Source organism: Apodemus sylvaticus, chromosome 3 (assembly GCF_947179515.1).
Source record: "Apodemus sylvaticus chromosome 3, mApoSyl1.1, whole genome shotgun sequence".
Lineage (NCBI taxonomy): Eukaryota > Metazoa > Chordata > Mammalia > Rodentia > Muridae > Apodemus > Apodemus sylvaticus.
In genome coordinates this window covers 154,877,083-154,891,909 of record NC_067474.1, presented here as the reverse complement: position 1 = coordinate 154,891,909, position 14,827 = coordinate 154,877,083, and the positions used below count along the sequence as shown (strand labels likewise).

The window sequence follows — 14,827 nt, the reverse complement described above, 5'->3', positions numbered from 1 at the left end:
ACCTCCCCTTGCCTGCTCATGGTGGGACATCGGTAGTTCCTTGGGGACAGGACCTTCGACGATTCTTCAAACTCAATAACCTAGACTGTTAGTGGGGACCCTGGCCTCTCACCCAGAGTGACACTGGTCACCCTGGCTACGTCAGATCATAGTCAGGCATAGAGAGCCTGACTCAGCCACTGTGCCTAGGACACTCAGGTGGTCTAGCCTGGCCCTAACGGGCAGGACTCAGCTGCCCTGAATGTCTGTGTGACACCCAAGCCCAGCCACACTTGACATAGACACATCCCACCAGTGTTGAGTGGGTTGGGAGCCAGAGAGGTGCCAGGTCGAACAAGGAAGGAGGACAGCACCCCAGAGCGAGCGGGGTGCTCCTCATTCTCTCCTCACAACTCCGGACTGGGACTGAGAGGAACCCTGAGCTTACCTGACTCTAATCATGCCACACCCTGCTTAAAACCTTCAATGGCTCCCTCTGGCCTCCATCAACTTGAAGTCCTCACCGCGGGACCTGCCCTATGAGGCCCAGGAGAGCTCTCAGACGTCCCACGTCATGCCTTAATGACATCAAATTGCTTGTGGCTCCGTTGCACAACTGTGTGGTTTCACGCCCCCGCGCCCGGCTCTGCCTGCACTGCTCCCTCCAACTGCTTCACCGGTTCTGCCTGGTACGAGAGGCAGCCTGGGGGGCTCCCCTCCTCGGGGAAGGCTTCCTTGGGTATCTGCTCACTTAATCATACCCGTGTGCCACATCTTCTGAAGTCCCCGCTATGAACCACCTGACATGCAAATCCAGCAGAGGTAGATTTCACACAGGGCTTCTGACTTCCTTCGAGGCTTCTGCTGTGTGACTTTGGGCAAGTCACTGCCCATCTCTGAGCTTCAGTTTCTTCGGGAGAAAATGGGGCCCTCCTGCTGACCCCCCCCTTCAGTTCTGCTGTCTCTATCCAGCTCTATGACCTCTGGCAAGTTTGGTCATTGGACTCAGCCTCGGTTTTCCCCTTCCATAAAATGGGGATGCCCACAAAAATTCAGGAATGCTAAAACACCAACATGACAAGACTTGAGAGAGGCTTTGTAGCTAGGCCCCTACTTCCCCTCCCCCACCATGGCCACACACTCCAGAGTGGGAGGGAGGCTGACAGCTGCTCATTGCCTCTCAGCCCTACAGAAACCTAGAGGTCAAAGGTAATCAGGCCTGCTGGTGTGGAGGTGGGGGGGGGGGGGCCTGCTCTCGGCCCCCTGCCCACTCTCCAAGGGGGATATAACACCCTCCCTTGTGGAAGAAGCTCTATTTAAACACTTGGATTCTGGGGTTCCCTTCCCCCCCCAAAGGCAGCCACAGACCCCACTGAGCATTCAGGAACGAAAGCCAGCATCAGTTTGAATCATCTGCAACTTTATTCCAGAGCAGAAATAAGTCATTTTCTAACAATAAATATAAAAAAAATAATAATAAGTTAAGGTTCAAAAACAACAACAAAAACAACCCAATAAAACAAATCTGTAACACTGACAGCGACAGTTGTCCAAAGAGGCTGGACGGGGTGGCTGGGCAGGAAATCTCCTGCAGGTCTGCCCAGCCCCCAACCCGGGAATGTCTGTTGCCGGGCATCCTCTGTTCCCCAGCCCTGGCAAGGTCCCTGCCACACTCATTCTTTCCACAAGTATAAAATATATATTTAAAAAAAAAACCTCAACACAGCCAAGCATCCTGAGAGGGCCCAAGGAAAGAGAGAAGCTGGCCCTCGAGGGCGGAGGGCAGAGCCCTGGGTCTGTAGAAGGCACTGTGGCCCCACCCAGCCAAGTCCAAACCTACCCTCTCACTAGGGGTGGGGCTTACAGTGCCCTAGTCATAGGGTCCTGGGCTTAGTGATTAGCCTCAGCTCCTGAGGTGGCTTCTTGGGGGCAAAAGAAGTTGGGGAAATATCCATCTGGAAATGTCCCTCGTTTGGTCTCCGTGGAACTCTAGCCTCAGGGAATGCTGGGAATGCCACAGCAAACTGCTAAGTACTTAGCTAGGTCCTTTGCAGGGGAAGAGAACCCTGACCGGCATCCAGGCGTTTCCCTGGCTCAGGCCAGGGTATCTCGGGAGCCCCCACCGCAAGTCCTAGGGAGGCATAGACGACAGAAATAAATAAAGTTCCAGTGGTCCAGCACCAGGTCAGCAAGGAAGACCACCGTGGCTCTTCAAGTATTGTTGGTCAAGATGGGCGCGGGGGTGGGAGCCCCCCTGTGGGACTCAGATGGGAATTCCTACTGTGTTGACCTGGTCCTTGAGTCCCAGCAGGCTGTAGGCAATGCGCTTCTGGTGGCCAGGAAGACGAATTCCGATCCTTTTGATGTCTCTGTGGGCAAAGAGGAAGAGAGGAAGGGTCAGGGAGGCAGAGAGGAAAGCCGGTCAGCGAGGGAACTTTGGGGACCTGTGGTGAGGAGGGGTCTAGTTACAGAGACTGGAGGGGTCATATCCTAACATGGCCTGCACGGAGAACTGAAGACATGATAGGCTCCCGCCTCTTCAATCAAATCTTCTCAGGGGGTCTGGGATAGCTGCCCTTTGTGTGTGTGCGTGCATGTATTCATATGTGTATGCCTGTACACGTGTGTGCATGCATGCACGGAGAAGCCAAAGTGCAACCTGACCTTAGGAGCTGCCCTCTTTATTTTGAGACAGGGTCTCTCAGTGGCAGCAAGCTCTGAGGACCAGCCTGTCTCCTCAGCACCGGGATTCCAAATGGCTGCCGCTGCGGTCAGCTTCTTTTTGGTGTGGGGTCTGGGGGTTCCTCACGCTTAGGAACTGAGGCCACACAGCTAGGAGGTGACAGAACTGGTAGCTATTACCAGCAAGCAGTAAAGAAACGTGGCCCCATCTCCTTCCCTTGCTGGGGCGCTCTCTCTAAGCAACAGGAGGCATCTTTAGGTAGCAGTTTTTCAGGGACCCTCTAGGGGTGTTGCGTCAAGGCCCTCTGAGGACTGTCCCATCCTCCCCTCCCCTCCATTCTCTCTCCTCATGCCCCCACCCTCCCATCCCCAGTGGAACTTGGACTGGCAAATGGCTGTTCCTGAGCCTTCAAGTCTAAGACCCTGTCAGACACTTAGAACAGTGTCCTAGCGAGGGGTGAAGACTCAGGGCCGGGCTGATGATAGGTCCCAGGGGCCCTGCGAGGAAGAGAGACTATCCTGGTCTCCCCACCCCACCCCACCCCCCTTTCTAGTTAGAACCGCGTTAGCCTCCAGGAGCTGTCAGCAGAACGTCTGTTGCTAACTTCAGGAGTTTTTCTCTTCCCTTGCCCTCACCCACCATCCCTAGCTCATGAAAACACCCAGGTTTTTACAGGGCCAGCTCTTGACTGTAATTGGAGCTAATTATATGGTACAGGCTCCAGAAGTTCACAATGCTGGAGACAAGACTTTCCCACAGGCTTGCAAAGAGCAGGGATGGGCAGACCCAGGTGGGGAGGGAGGGAAGGAGGGAGGGAGGGAGAGTCTGCTCTTGCTACAGCAAGAAGGCTGGAAGGTAGACACGGGGAGAACCTCCAAGGCTACCACCAAGGGGCTGGGATGTTTTGCATGGCCCCTGATAAGCACTGAGTAACCAGAAAAGGCGGGGTGCCAGGCACCCCCAGACTCACTGGGCCTAATCCCACCCTGTGTGCCTGAGTAAATGGATATGTATAGAAACACCACAGGAGGGCTTAGCCGCTGCCCCACCTCGAGGGCCTCTCCCAGCAGAGTGTTCCTTTCACAGCCTGGTCATGCCCCTGTGTCGGTTCCTTTTTACAGAAGTGTATTCCTGACCAGTTGAACTCCATCCCCCAACAAACCAACTTCCCTTCCTTGAGGCAGGGTCTCGATAGCTAGTCCTAGCTGGCTTGAACTCATACTTCTGTAACCCAGACACCCGTGTCTCCACCTGCCTCCCCAGCGCTGGGATCAAAGACCTCTCTCTCTCTCTCTCTCTCTCTCTCTCTCTCTCTCTCTCTCTCTCTCTCGGGTTTCTCTGTGTAGCCCTGGCTGTCCTAGAACTCACTCTGAAGACCAGGCTGTCCTCAAACTCAGACATCCGCCCGCCTCTGCCTCCCAAGTGCTGGGATTACAGGCGTGCGCCACCACGCCCGGTGAGCCCACCCTTTCCTGACGAGAGACAGAGCCATGCACTGGGGTGAGAGTCACAGACAAGACAGGGTCCAAGCTGGTTCCCGTTCAACCTCTGTTTCCCCCTCAGGGAGGCAGAACCTGCATCCATTAACTCTTGTGCAGCAAGGAAGAGACACAAGCCACCTCTGTCCGTCTCTCCTGAGGCGGAAATCCCACGAGTGTAAGTGTCCATGAACACCTACTGTGTGTGGTGTGTATGTGTATACGTGCCCATGAACACCTACTGTGTGTGTGTGAGTGTATAAGTGCCTATGAACACCTACTGTGTAGGGTGTGTGTGGATATATATATAAGTGCCTGTGAACACCTACTGTGTGTGTGTGTAAGTGCCCATGAACACCTACTGTGTGTGGTGTGGGTGTAAGTGCCCATGAACACCTAGTATGTGTGGTGTGTGTGGTGTAAGTGCCCATGAACACCTAGTGTGTGTGGTATGTGGTGTGTGTGTGTATAAGTGCCCGTGAACACCTACTGTGTGTGTGAGTGTGTGTGTATATATATAAGTGCCTGTGAACACCTACTGTGTGTGTGTGTGTATAAGTGCCCATGAACACCTACTGTGTGTGTGTGTATAAGTGCCTGTGAACACCTATTGTGTGTGTGTGAGTGTATAAGTGCCTGTGAACACCTACTGTGTGTGTAAGTGCCCATGAACACCTACTGTGTGTGGTATGTGTGCGTAAGTGCCCATGAACACCTACTGTGTGTGGTATGTGTGTAAGTGCCCATGAACACCTACACCTACTGTGTGTGGTGTGTGTGTAAATGCCCATGAACACCTACTATGTGTGGTATGTGTGTAAGTGCCCATGAACACCTACTGTATGTGGTGTGTGTAAGTGCCCGTGAACACCTACTGTGTGTGATGTATGTGTGAGTGCCCATGAACACCTAGTGTGTGTGTGGGGTGTGTGTGTTAAGTGCCCATGAACACCTACTGTGTGTGGTGTGTGTCTAAGTGCCCATGAACACCTACACCTACTGTGTGTGGTGTGTGTGTAAGTGCCCATGAACACCTACTATGTGTGGTGTGTGTGTAAGTGCCCATGAACACCTACTGTGTGTGGTGTGTGTGTGTAAGTGCCCATGAACACCTAGTGTGTGGTGCGTGTGTGTGTAAGTGCCCGTGAACACCTACGGTGTGTGTGTGTGTGTGTGTGTGTGTAAGTGCCCATGAACACCTACTGTGTGTGGCGTGTGTGTGTGTAGGTGTGTGTGTGTGTGTGTGTAAAAGTGCCTGTGAACACCTAGTATGTGGAGGTGTATGTGTGTATAAGTTCCTGTGAACACCTACTGTGTGTGGTGTGTATGTGTGTGTATAAGTGCCTGTGAACACCTACTGTGTGTGGTGTGCATGTGTGCGCATGTATAAGTGCCTGTGAACACCTGTGTGTGTGTGTTGGGGATGGGTATAAGTAATGCCCATGAACACCTACTGTGGGCCAGGGAGCATAATAATCCCTGGAGACTCAAGAGTTGTATCATCCACATCTAGCGGCTAGCTTCTGCTTTTTAAGACACATCTGGAGTTGTGCGCCCACAGTGTGGACACATACTGTGGCTTTGACACCGGGCAAGGGGCTGGCCTTTGGCCCTGCTGCTTTGTCCAAGGTACAATAAAACCTTTTCTGTATTTTCTCAAAAGGCTCATCAAGCTAGAATGCCAACCAACTCCAACCCAGCCTGCCAGGCACTTGAGCGGAGAAGAGCTGGAGGCTGGAGGGGTGGGTGGGGAAGAGGCCGGGTCCTTTGAAAGGGAGGCTGGAGCAGGGGAGGGCAGGGTGGCTAAGCCCTACTCCTGACCTAGCAGGAAGGGAGCTGACTGATCGCTCCTGCTGGGCTCTGTGGCGTGGTCAACACACACACACACACACACACACACACACCGGCATCCGAGGCAGCTCCATGAGCCAGTGGGTCTGACCACAGGAGGAAGGAGTGCTGAATGACTTCCGGCCTTTATCCAGATACTTTCCAAATAACCTGTGAGCGCTCACACCGCCTGCCTGTCTGTCCAGGAGCCCGTCCCAGCTCGTGGGAAAGGATTTTGTGAGGGGTGCCCCGGGCTATTTTGGGATACGTCTACGGCCATGTGTTTCCTGTAAACCTGCTCCATGCCCTCGGTGCTGGTTCCAGAAGAAAAGCTGTGCTGTCCCAAGGGAGGGGAAGGGAATATGGGACCTGATGGAACCCAGGGAGCGGACCCTGGTTGCCAGGGAAACGGAGAGGGACTTAGGAACCAGGGCATAGAACCATGATTTATGGGACCCTGGGAATGGCAAAGCAGAGGAGATGTGGATCAAGGCATCTTAGGCACGTCGGTGAACCACACCCATGAATCCCCACATGGAGAAATGGGTACCAAGGTCCAAATCAGACCAAATCGCTTGCACAGCAGACTTGGGACATAAATTCAGGTGCCCAGCCACTGGCTGGCAGCAAGATGTACCCTAGAACCTGATGTGTGACGCGTGAGCCCAAATGTTGGCTGGCGGAAAGACGGACCCTAGGACCTGATGTTTTCCCTCCAGATTCTCGCATCTCCCTCTGGTCATTTTTTCCCTGTCTTGATTCCCATGACCCATCATCTTCTCGGGTTGGCCACATTCACAGTCAGCAGGCCAGAAGCCAAAGGCCCCAGAGAATGTTTGTGTCTAAGCCCTCAAGTCCTACAGCATCTAGAGCCCAGGAACATGGGTGGCCCAGGTCACCTCCCCCAAGCAGTTCCCAAAACCCTCCCGCCCCGGGGCCTGTTCCTGCCATGGCCTTGGACACTTGGATTCTGGGCTGCTGGGTTCCACAACTATCTTTAGAAGCACAAAGGCTAAAAGGACAATGTTGAAGCCCTCCAGGGACGGAAAGCGCTGTCCCTGCCAAGGCTGTTCTGAGAAGGGTCAGTGGTGGAGAAGGGGTGGCACGGACAGCGAGAAGAGCTCTGAGGACTCATGTCCAGCGCCAGCAGGGAGCGAATGGCAGGCCAGCAGTCAGCAGTGCAGGGGCGTGGCCTGGGAGGGCAGGCAAGGCGCCAGGCAAGGGATGCAAGGCCCTGCTTGGTCCAGACTAGGATCTCCGCCCCTGCTGCCTGCAGGAGCCAGGGAGCAGGTAACCTCAGCGATTCCTGCACTGTAGCCCAGGGTCTGCAAACAGCTTTGGGCTGGCAATATATCATAGTGTCTTCTCATTGTGGAGGAAGAGGCAAGAAGGGGAGGGCACCCAGGAAAGAGAGAGAGAGATGCATACACACCAAACACACACACCACACACACTACAAGCATCTCCCCACAAACACAAACACACACATACACCACAAACATTTTCCCACAAACACAAACACACAGACCACATAAATATACACACCCCACAAATACACATACACCACATACACATACCACACACACACACACACACACACACACACCCCACACATAACACACAAACATACCACACAAGCACACACACACCCCTCAAATACACACCCCACAAATACACACATTACACACACCCCACATACCACACAAATACACCACATAAGCACACACACCACACAAACACAGACCACACATACACTCCTACCTCCCCCACAAACACACACACACCACATAAATGCACACACACGCCACATATACACCCCACACCCCAAACACATACCATACAAATACACATACATACCACACAAATGCTCACAGACACACACCACATACACACACCACACAGACATACCACAAAAACACACCACACACACCATACACCACACAAATATACACACACAGCACACACATAGACACCCACACAGTACACACACCTCCCACCCACACAGTACACCCACATACACTGTACACACACCTCACACACAGTACACACCTCCCACAGACACACACACAGTATATCCACACACACTCTACACACATAGTATACCCACACACACCATACATATCACACCCACACAGACACACACACAGTACACCCACTATACACACACACCACTCACATACCCACACCCACACACAGTACACACACACCCCACACCACACACACACACACACACACACACACACACACACACACCAGCAAGGGGGAGTGACACGTAGACCAGAGCCCGTCCCCAGTGGTGATCGGCAGGCAGTCACCAAGGCACCCTCTACTCACTCGTTGGACATCTGTGCCACTTTCTCGATGGCCGTGTAGCCGGCCACCATGAAGTGCTCGGTGTACTGCTGCATCTTGATGCTCTCCAGCCACTCGGACACCGTGCGGAAGGGGACCCCCTCCGAGCCGCTGGTGCTGGGCAGCCGGATGGACACCCTGGGGTGGAAATCCGCGGGTGAGGGACTGCTGGATGTAACCCGCCCCAGCACCTACCCTTCTAACCCGGGCAAGGCATACTGACTGTGCCTCAGTTTCCCCCTCTGAGCCAATGAGGAAGCCCAGACAGGGAAGCGTCTAAGAGGACCCTGGTTTCCCAGCACTACTGGCATTGCTCCACGCCCCCCCCATGCCCCCCCATTACTGCTGGGACCCTGGGTCCTGGAGTCACTGGTCCCAGCTTGGCTACCCTCTGCTACCTCATCTGCATAGAGACCACCTCAGGACCCTTCCAGTTAGGAACACGGTTGGTACTCAGCCCAGTGCCTGCCTGCTCATGAAGAAACCATTTGAGCTGGTTTCTTACTGGTATGACCGGACCGTGCCTGGCTACTCCTTTTCCTTTTTCAGTGTCTGGGGACCAAACCCAAGGTTTTCGTGCATTCCAGGCAAACAATTTGCCGCCTGGCTCCATGGTGGCCCGATGTGTCACCTCTGAGCCCCGGAACAGCCCTGGCTCCCCCAGACATCCAGTCAGACTGAGAAGCCAAGCAGTCCACATGAGCAGACATGGATGCTCCCACAGGCCAGGGACACAGCACTCACCGGGGGTCGAAGTCAGCCAGGGTCTTGAGGGAGTCGGGGGCCCGGATGAGCTTGTCCAGGATGCTGACGATGTCGGCGAACTTGGGCCGGCGGGAGCGGTCTTGCTGCCAACACTGCATCATGAGCTGGTAAATGGCTGAAGGGCAGTCCATGGGCGTGGGGAGCCGGAAGCCTTCGTTGATGGCTTTCATGACCTAGGGGACACAAGCACGGGGGTCGCCTTAGCAGGAGACCACACGGAACTGCTACGGAGACCTCCCTTGGAGGCCCCAACACAGGAATAGAGAGGAGAGCCAAGCACCCTTTCGTAAGGACAGCCACAGTTTTGGAGCCATCCACGGGGCAAGCGCTGAGGGGCTGGCTCCAGGGCCGCAGAGGTCAGCCCTGTGCACCCCACAATTCAGCCTCTTCTCTCTGTCTACCCCTACAGCTGTCTCTCCCCACCCCCATGTCTTAGCCTGTCTGCCTTACTGACTCCTAGGTCTCAGTGGGGATGGACCCCCTTACAAGCAAAATCCCAGGCCTTCAGTTTAGGCAAGGCATCAGGTACATGTAAATGCACATACATATATGCATGCATACATATACACACACACATGTATATGTACAGACACATCCATATACCTCCATGCATATAGATCCACGCGTTCATATCACATATATGCATATATACATGCACACCACACATGAGCACATATATATACTCCTCCCTTTTGGCTGTCTTTGTAATCACTATAAGCAGAGAGTGGGTTCCTACCCAAGATAGGCCACCGAACAAGTACCTGTGTCTCTGCTCTCTGCAGATTGATCCCAGAGCTCATCTGTCAGGGCCCCGGGGAATGAGGGAAATCTTGACAGGGCATCGGTTTGGGAGAGGGAGGGGGCTTACCTCATGGTTTGACAGGTCCCAGTAGGGCCTCTCGCCATATGTCATCACTTCCCACATGACAATTCCATAGCTCCACACGTCACTGGCTGAGGTGAACTTGCGGTAGGAAATGGCCTCTGGGGCTGTCCATCGAATGGGGATCTTGCCGCCCTACAGGAGACCCAGCCCAGTTACTCCTGTCCCAGCCAGAACTCAGGACCCCTTTCTCTTTGGGCCTAGAGTCATCCTTGACTCATCGGGGCCCAGATCCAGGGTAACAGCTACATCACCTTGGGGCCCTCCACACCCAAGGCGTGACATCAATCCCCGTCTCCGACTCACACTAGTGGTGTAGGTGGCCTCAGGGTCATCCTCCAGCACGCGCGACAGGCCAAAATCGGACACCTTGCACACCAGGTTGCTGTTGACCAGGATATTGCGCGCGGCCAGGTCCCGGTGCACGTAGTTCATGTTGGCCAGGTACTTCATGCCGGATGCGATGCCCCGCAGCATGCCCACCAGCTGCAGCACGCTGAATTCGCCATCCTTCTGCAGAGACAGGCCCTCAGTGCTGACCTGGCTCCCCGCACTTAGCTTCCACCCTCCCCCGCCACAGACCATGACCTCACCCGAAGGAACTTGTCTAACGCTCCGTTCTCCATGTACTCTGTGATGATCATCATGGGCTTATCTGTAGGGCACGGACACAGGAGTTAAGCGAGGCCAGGAGGGACTTGGGGGTGGGGGGCAGCCAGGGTCAGGTTGTCCTAGGAAGCAGCCCTGACCACCTGGGGCCACAACCGCCCTCTCCCCAGCACCTCCCAGGCCTCTCACATTTAGAGACAACGCCCTCCAGGCGGATGATATTGTGATGACTGAACTGGCCCATAATGCTGGCCTCGCTCAGGAAGTCTATCCGCTGCTTCTCGGTGTAGCCAGCTTTCAGTGTCTTGATGGCCACTGGTATCTCCTTCTTCCCCGAGGATGCCTTCAGGGTCCCTTTATAGACCTCTCCAAACTCTCCTGCAGACGGGCAAGGTGTGAGAGGTGTCCTTAGTTTTAAGCGTGGGCATTGGGCAGGCCCGCCCGCCCGTCTGGACCAGCCTAGCCCCCCCAGGTGCACAGTTCGTGGGCCAGTCTTACCTGCTCCAATGACCTTCTGCCTGGAGACACAGGATGGGTGGATCTCGGTGGTAAACTTGAGGACGGCCTGGTTGGGGTCTTCGTAAGTGTGAGGGTCCACATACGTCTTCAGGGGCTTCAATTGTTCTGGAAGCGGGAAAGAGAAAACTGAGGTACAGATCAGGGAGTTGAAGCCCTAGAGAAGGGGGAGTCACAAGACTAGGGACCTCAGGATCGAGGGGTTCAGTCAGAAAAGGGCTGAAGGAAGCCTCTAGATCCACCACAGAGCTGGGAACGAACATCTTACCTGACTTGGAAAAATAGACGTCCTCAGAGGACTGGCGGGCCCGCAGGTTCCTCCTCCTGGAAGAAACCACCAGGGACCAGACACACATGGTCAGCACAGCCTGTCCTGGCCAAAAGGACCTCCCAACCAAGCTCTGGCCTCGCTGCCCGGCAATCTGCTGGGCCTTCATATGGGGCAGAGGGTGAGCGGGAAGGCAAGAGGCCACCAAGTCCCAGTGGCCACCTAAGTAGCTATAACGAGCCACAAAGAACTAGGGAGCTCGCCCTGCCTGACGTCTACCCGGTCCCAGGGCCAGGGGAAGCGTGGACACACCGTTAACAAGGAGGACACATAACGGCTATGACCACTGTGGTCCCTAACCTCAGTTCATCCCCCCACAGGGTCCCACGGGCTTGGATTAGATTTGATTAACTATCCACAGCCGGCTGAATCTCTCTACCTTCCTGTGCCCCACCCAGACCCTCGTGGAGCCCAGGAGGAGGTGTGACAAACCTTCGATGGATGAAGAAGCCAACTCCCGCCAGCACTAGAAGCAAGACAGCGCCGACAGACACGGCGCCGATCACCGCCATGTTGGCAGACCCTTCCGTAGCTGGTAGGGGAGAGCAGCTGGTGAGAGTCCACCCCCCGAATGCCACAGACACGCCCTGCCACACCCAAAGCTCTCTTAAAGGACCTGAGAAGCTTAGGCACCTGCACGCCGGGTGCGTTACCTTCAAGTTTCCTAAGATTTTGTTTGTTTTTTGAGGCGTGGCTTCTCTGCCTAGCCCTGGAACTCACTCTGTAGACCAGGCTGGCTTCGAACTCACAGAGACCTGCTCTGTGTGCCCCATGGCTCAGCATGGACTTTTGTAAATTCAGAACTATTTTTTTTATATACATATATAATATATTCTAGTCACACTTTTCCTTCCTAGATCTGCCTCTCCCTCTCGTCTCCACACCCAGCACCCTTTTAACAAAGAAACAAAACCAAGAAACACACACACACACACAAAATACCCTACTAAAAAAAATGGGAACCAAAAGATTTAAGTAAAAGACCAATATTATAAACAGATTTCTTTTTTTTAATTCTATAAATATATAAAAATATACAAATATAAAAATATTTTAAAATATATGTATATAAATGTCTAAATATATATATGGGGGTGGCCATGTGCACGTGATTGCAGGTGCCCGGCAACGCACATGCAGGTGTTGGAGAGCTGCCTCACATGATGCCGGGAGCCTGGTCTTCTGCAAGAAGACTCCTGTCTCACCTGAGCCACCTCTCCACACTCTCTTCTAAGGATCATAACTCCTGCGTCACGATCAGGCAGAGAGGGGCCTTTCCTGGTGATCCTTGGTTGGAAGAATTAAGAATCCTAATCTTAAGCTGTTTCATTTGTTTTGTTTATAAATTTCTTTATTTAAATATTTACTTATTTTGGGCTTGTTGTTTGGTTTTGTCTTGTTTTTTTTTTCAAGACAGGGTTTCTCTGTATAGCCCTGGCTGTCCTGGAACTCACTCTGTAGACCAGGCTGGCCTCAAACTCAGAAATCCGCCTGCCTCTGCCTCCCAAGTGTTGGGATTAAAGGTGTGCGCCACAACTGCCTGGCTGTTTTTTTTTTTTTTTTTTTTGAGGCAAGTTTTCTCTGTGTAGTCCTGCCTGCCCTCGAACTCAGGGACCTGCCCTCTTCTGTCCAAGCCCTGGCACAAAAGGCGTGCGTCACCACCAACTTTTGAGGCTGCATTTCATGTAACAGATGTAACCAGCCTCATCACATAACCAAGGAAGACCTTAAACCTCAGTCCTTCACAGGAGCACACCAGGTGTTAATCCACGTGTTAGGGATCAGACCCAAGGCCTTGGAGATGCTGGGTAAATATTCTACCAACTGAGCCACACCCCAGCCCACTCTCATGCTTTCTAGGCAAGCCTTGAACTCAGCCAGGCACACCCATGTCAGAGCCTCAGTTTCCCACACCTCTTAACACTACCCAGAACACACAGCCCTGGTCCTCCATGTCAGCCTCAGTGCTGACTATACCCACATACGGCTGCTCTAGACTCTGGCTAAAAGGAACAGGCATTCTAGACTTCTAGACCCACTTCCTCCCCAACAATGTCCGACTTAGTTCAGGGTCCCCTGACTCACACAGTGTCTGGAACTCGTGCACTTTGCTGCCGGCTCCCTGGCCCTCCTGTGTCAGTGCCTGCACCTGCACCAGGTACGTAGTGTCGGGAGCCAGGTCGTCCAGGATCACGGAGAAGCCTTCTGTGCGCCGCACGTTATAGCTGTTGGCATCCCCCTGTGGGTGGCGGTGAGGAGAGGAGCAGGGAGGGAAGCTAAGAGGCAAGATCCCATCCAGAAAAGTGGCTTCCTGTATTATCCAACCAGGCAGACACTCTTAGGAAACTGAGGCACAGGAGGAGCACAGACTCACTGGAGGCCAGAGAGGGATATACACCCCCACCCAGGACTAGCTTAATCCCAAGAAGTCCATTCTAACTGGTTCTGAGAACCCCAAACAGTCACCCCTATAAACTTCTGCGGGGTCGCCCTAGGAAACTCCAGGCCTCAGCTTCCCCAGACACAGAAGGGAACCCTTCCAGATTGCTGTGCACCGAATATCTCCACGGCCTGTGCCGACCGCATCGAGTTACCTTCTTGCGATAGGTGACTTCATACTTCCACACGCGGCTCTGCTGTGGCACGGGGATGCTCCAGGTGATGCTGAGGGAGGTGGTGCTTCGATCCTCCAGTCTCACCTTGGGGGGCTCTGGGGAGCAGAGGGAGGGGAGGGCAGGGGTGTGAGAAGCCGTGCAGGGGTGAAGAACAGAGACGAGTACCATGCGCTTCAGGCCCTGCCTGGGGGTCTTGGATTTCCTGTTATGAATGCTGCCCTGACAGCAAGCAGAAGCCAGCCCGCCCATCAGAGTCCTAGCTGATTGCCACCGAGGTTTTCTGGCGCTCAGGCAAGGCTTGAAAAGCCTTATATGGTATATTCTGTTTCTGCGTGTTGCATGTATGAATGCATTTGCACGGGTACATACACAAGTGCATGTTGGTATGCAGGCATGTGTGGTAAAGATAGAAGTCGGCGACAGGTGTCTTCCTAGTCACCCTCTGCCTTATTTTTTTGAGACAGAGACTCACTGGAGTTCTCTTATTCGATCAGGCTCCGTAATCCGTGAGTTTCAGGGACCTGCCTGTTCCCACATCCCCGGCGCTCAAGTTACAATTCCACACAGGTGTTTGCCTGGCGCCACAGTGCTGAGGTGCCAAACCCAGACCCTTCCATGCTTGTACTGAGCGAGACATCTTTCCATTTCCTGGTAAAATATATATTCTTTTTTCTTAATTTTTTTAAGATTTATTTATTTATTATATGTAAGTACACTGTAAGCCAGGCGGTGGTGGCGCATGCCTGTAATCCCAGCACTTGGGAGGCAGAGGTAGGTGGATTTCTGAGT

The 14,827-nt window shown here is 53.6% G+C and overlaps 1 protein-coding gene across 1 annotated transcript in view; it reads right to left on the bottom strand.

The window, feature by feature from the left end:
* Window positions 1-1,378: 1,378 nt before the first annotated feature.
* The window catches only part of Epha2 (EPH receptor A2), a 29,836-nt gene continuing 16,387 nt past the window's right edge, over window positions 1,379-14,827 (bottom strand). Inside the window, exons 6-17 of the mRNA XM_052177937.1 lie at window positions 14,018-14,133; window positions 13,509-13,662; window positions 11,856-11,955; window positions 11,364-11,419; window positions 11,078-11,203; window positions 10,769-10,957; window positions 10,564-10,625; window positions 10,277-10,483; window positions 9,956-10,105; window positions 9,067-9,260; window positions 8,305-8,460; window positions 1,379-2,348 (exon numbers count right to left, since the gene is read on the bottom strand). Of these exons, the coding sequence (XP_052033897.1) occupies window positions 2,243-2,348; window positions 8,305-8,460; window positions 9,067-9,260; window positions 9,956-10,105; window positions 10,277-10,483; window positions 10,564-10,625; window positions 10,769-10,957; window positions 11,078-11,203; window positions 11,364-11,419; window positions 11,856-11,955; window positions 13,509-13,662; window positions 14,018-14,133 (1,616 nt within the window). The 3' untranslated portion in view covers window positions 1,379-2,242. The remainder of the gene's footprint in view (window positions 2,349-8,304; window positions 8,461-9,066; window positions 9,261-9,955; window positions 10,106-10,276; window positions 10,484-10,563; window positions 10,626-10,768; window positions 10,958-11,077; window positions 11,204-11,363; window positions 11,420-11,855; window positions 11,956-13,508; window positions 13,663-14,017; window positions 14,134-14,827) is intronic.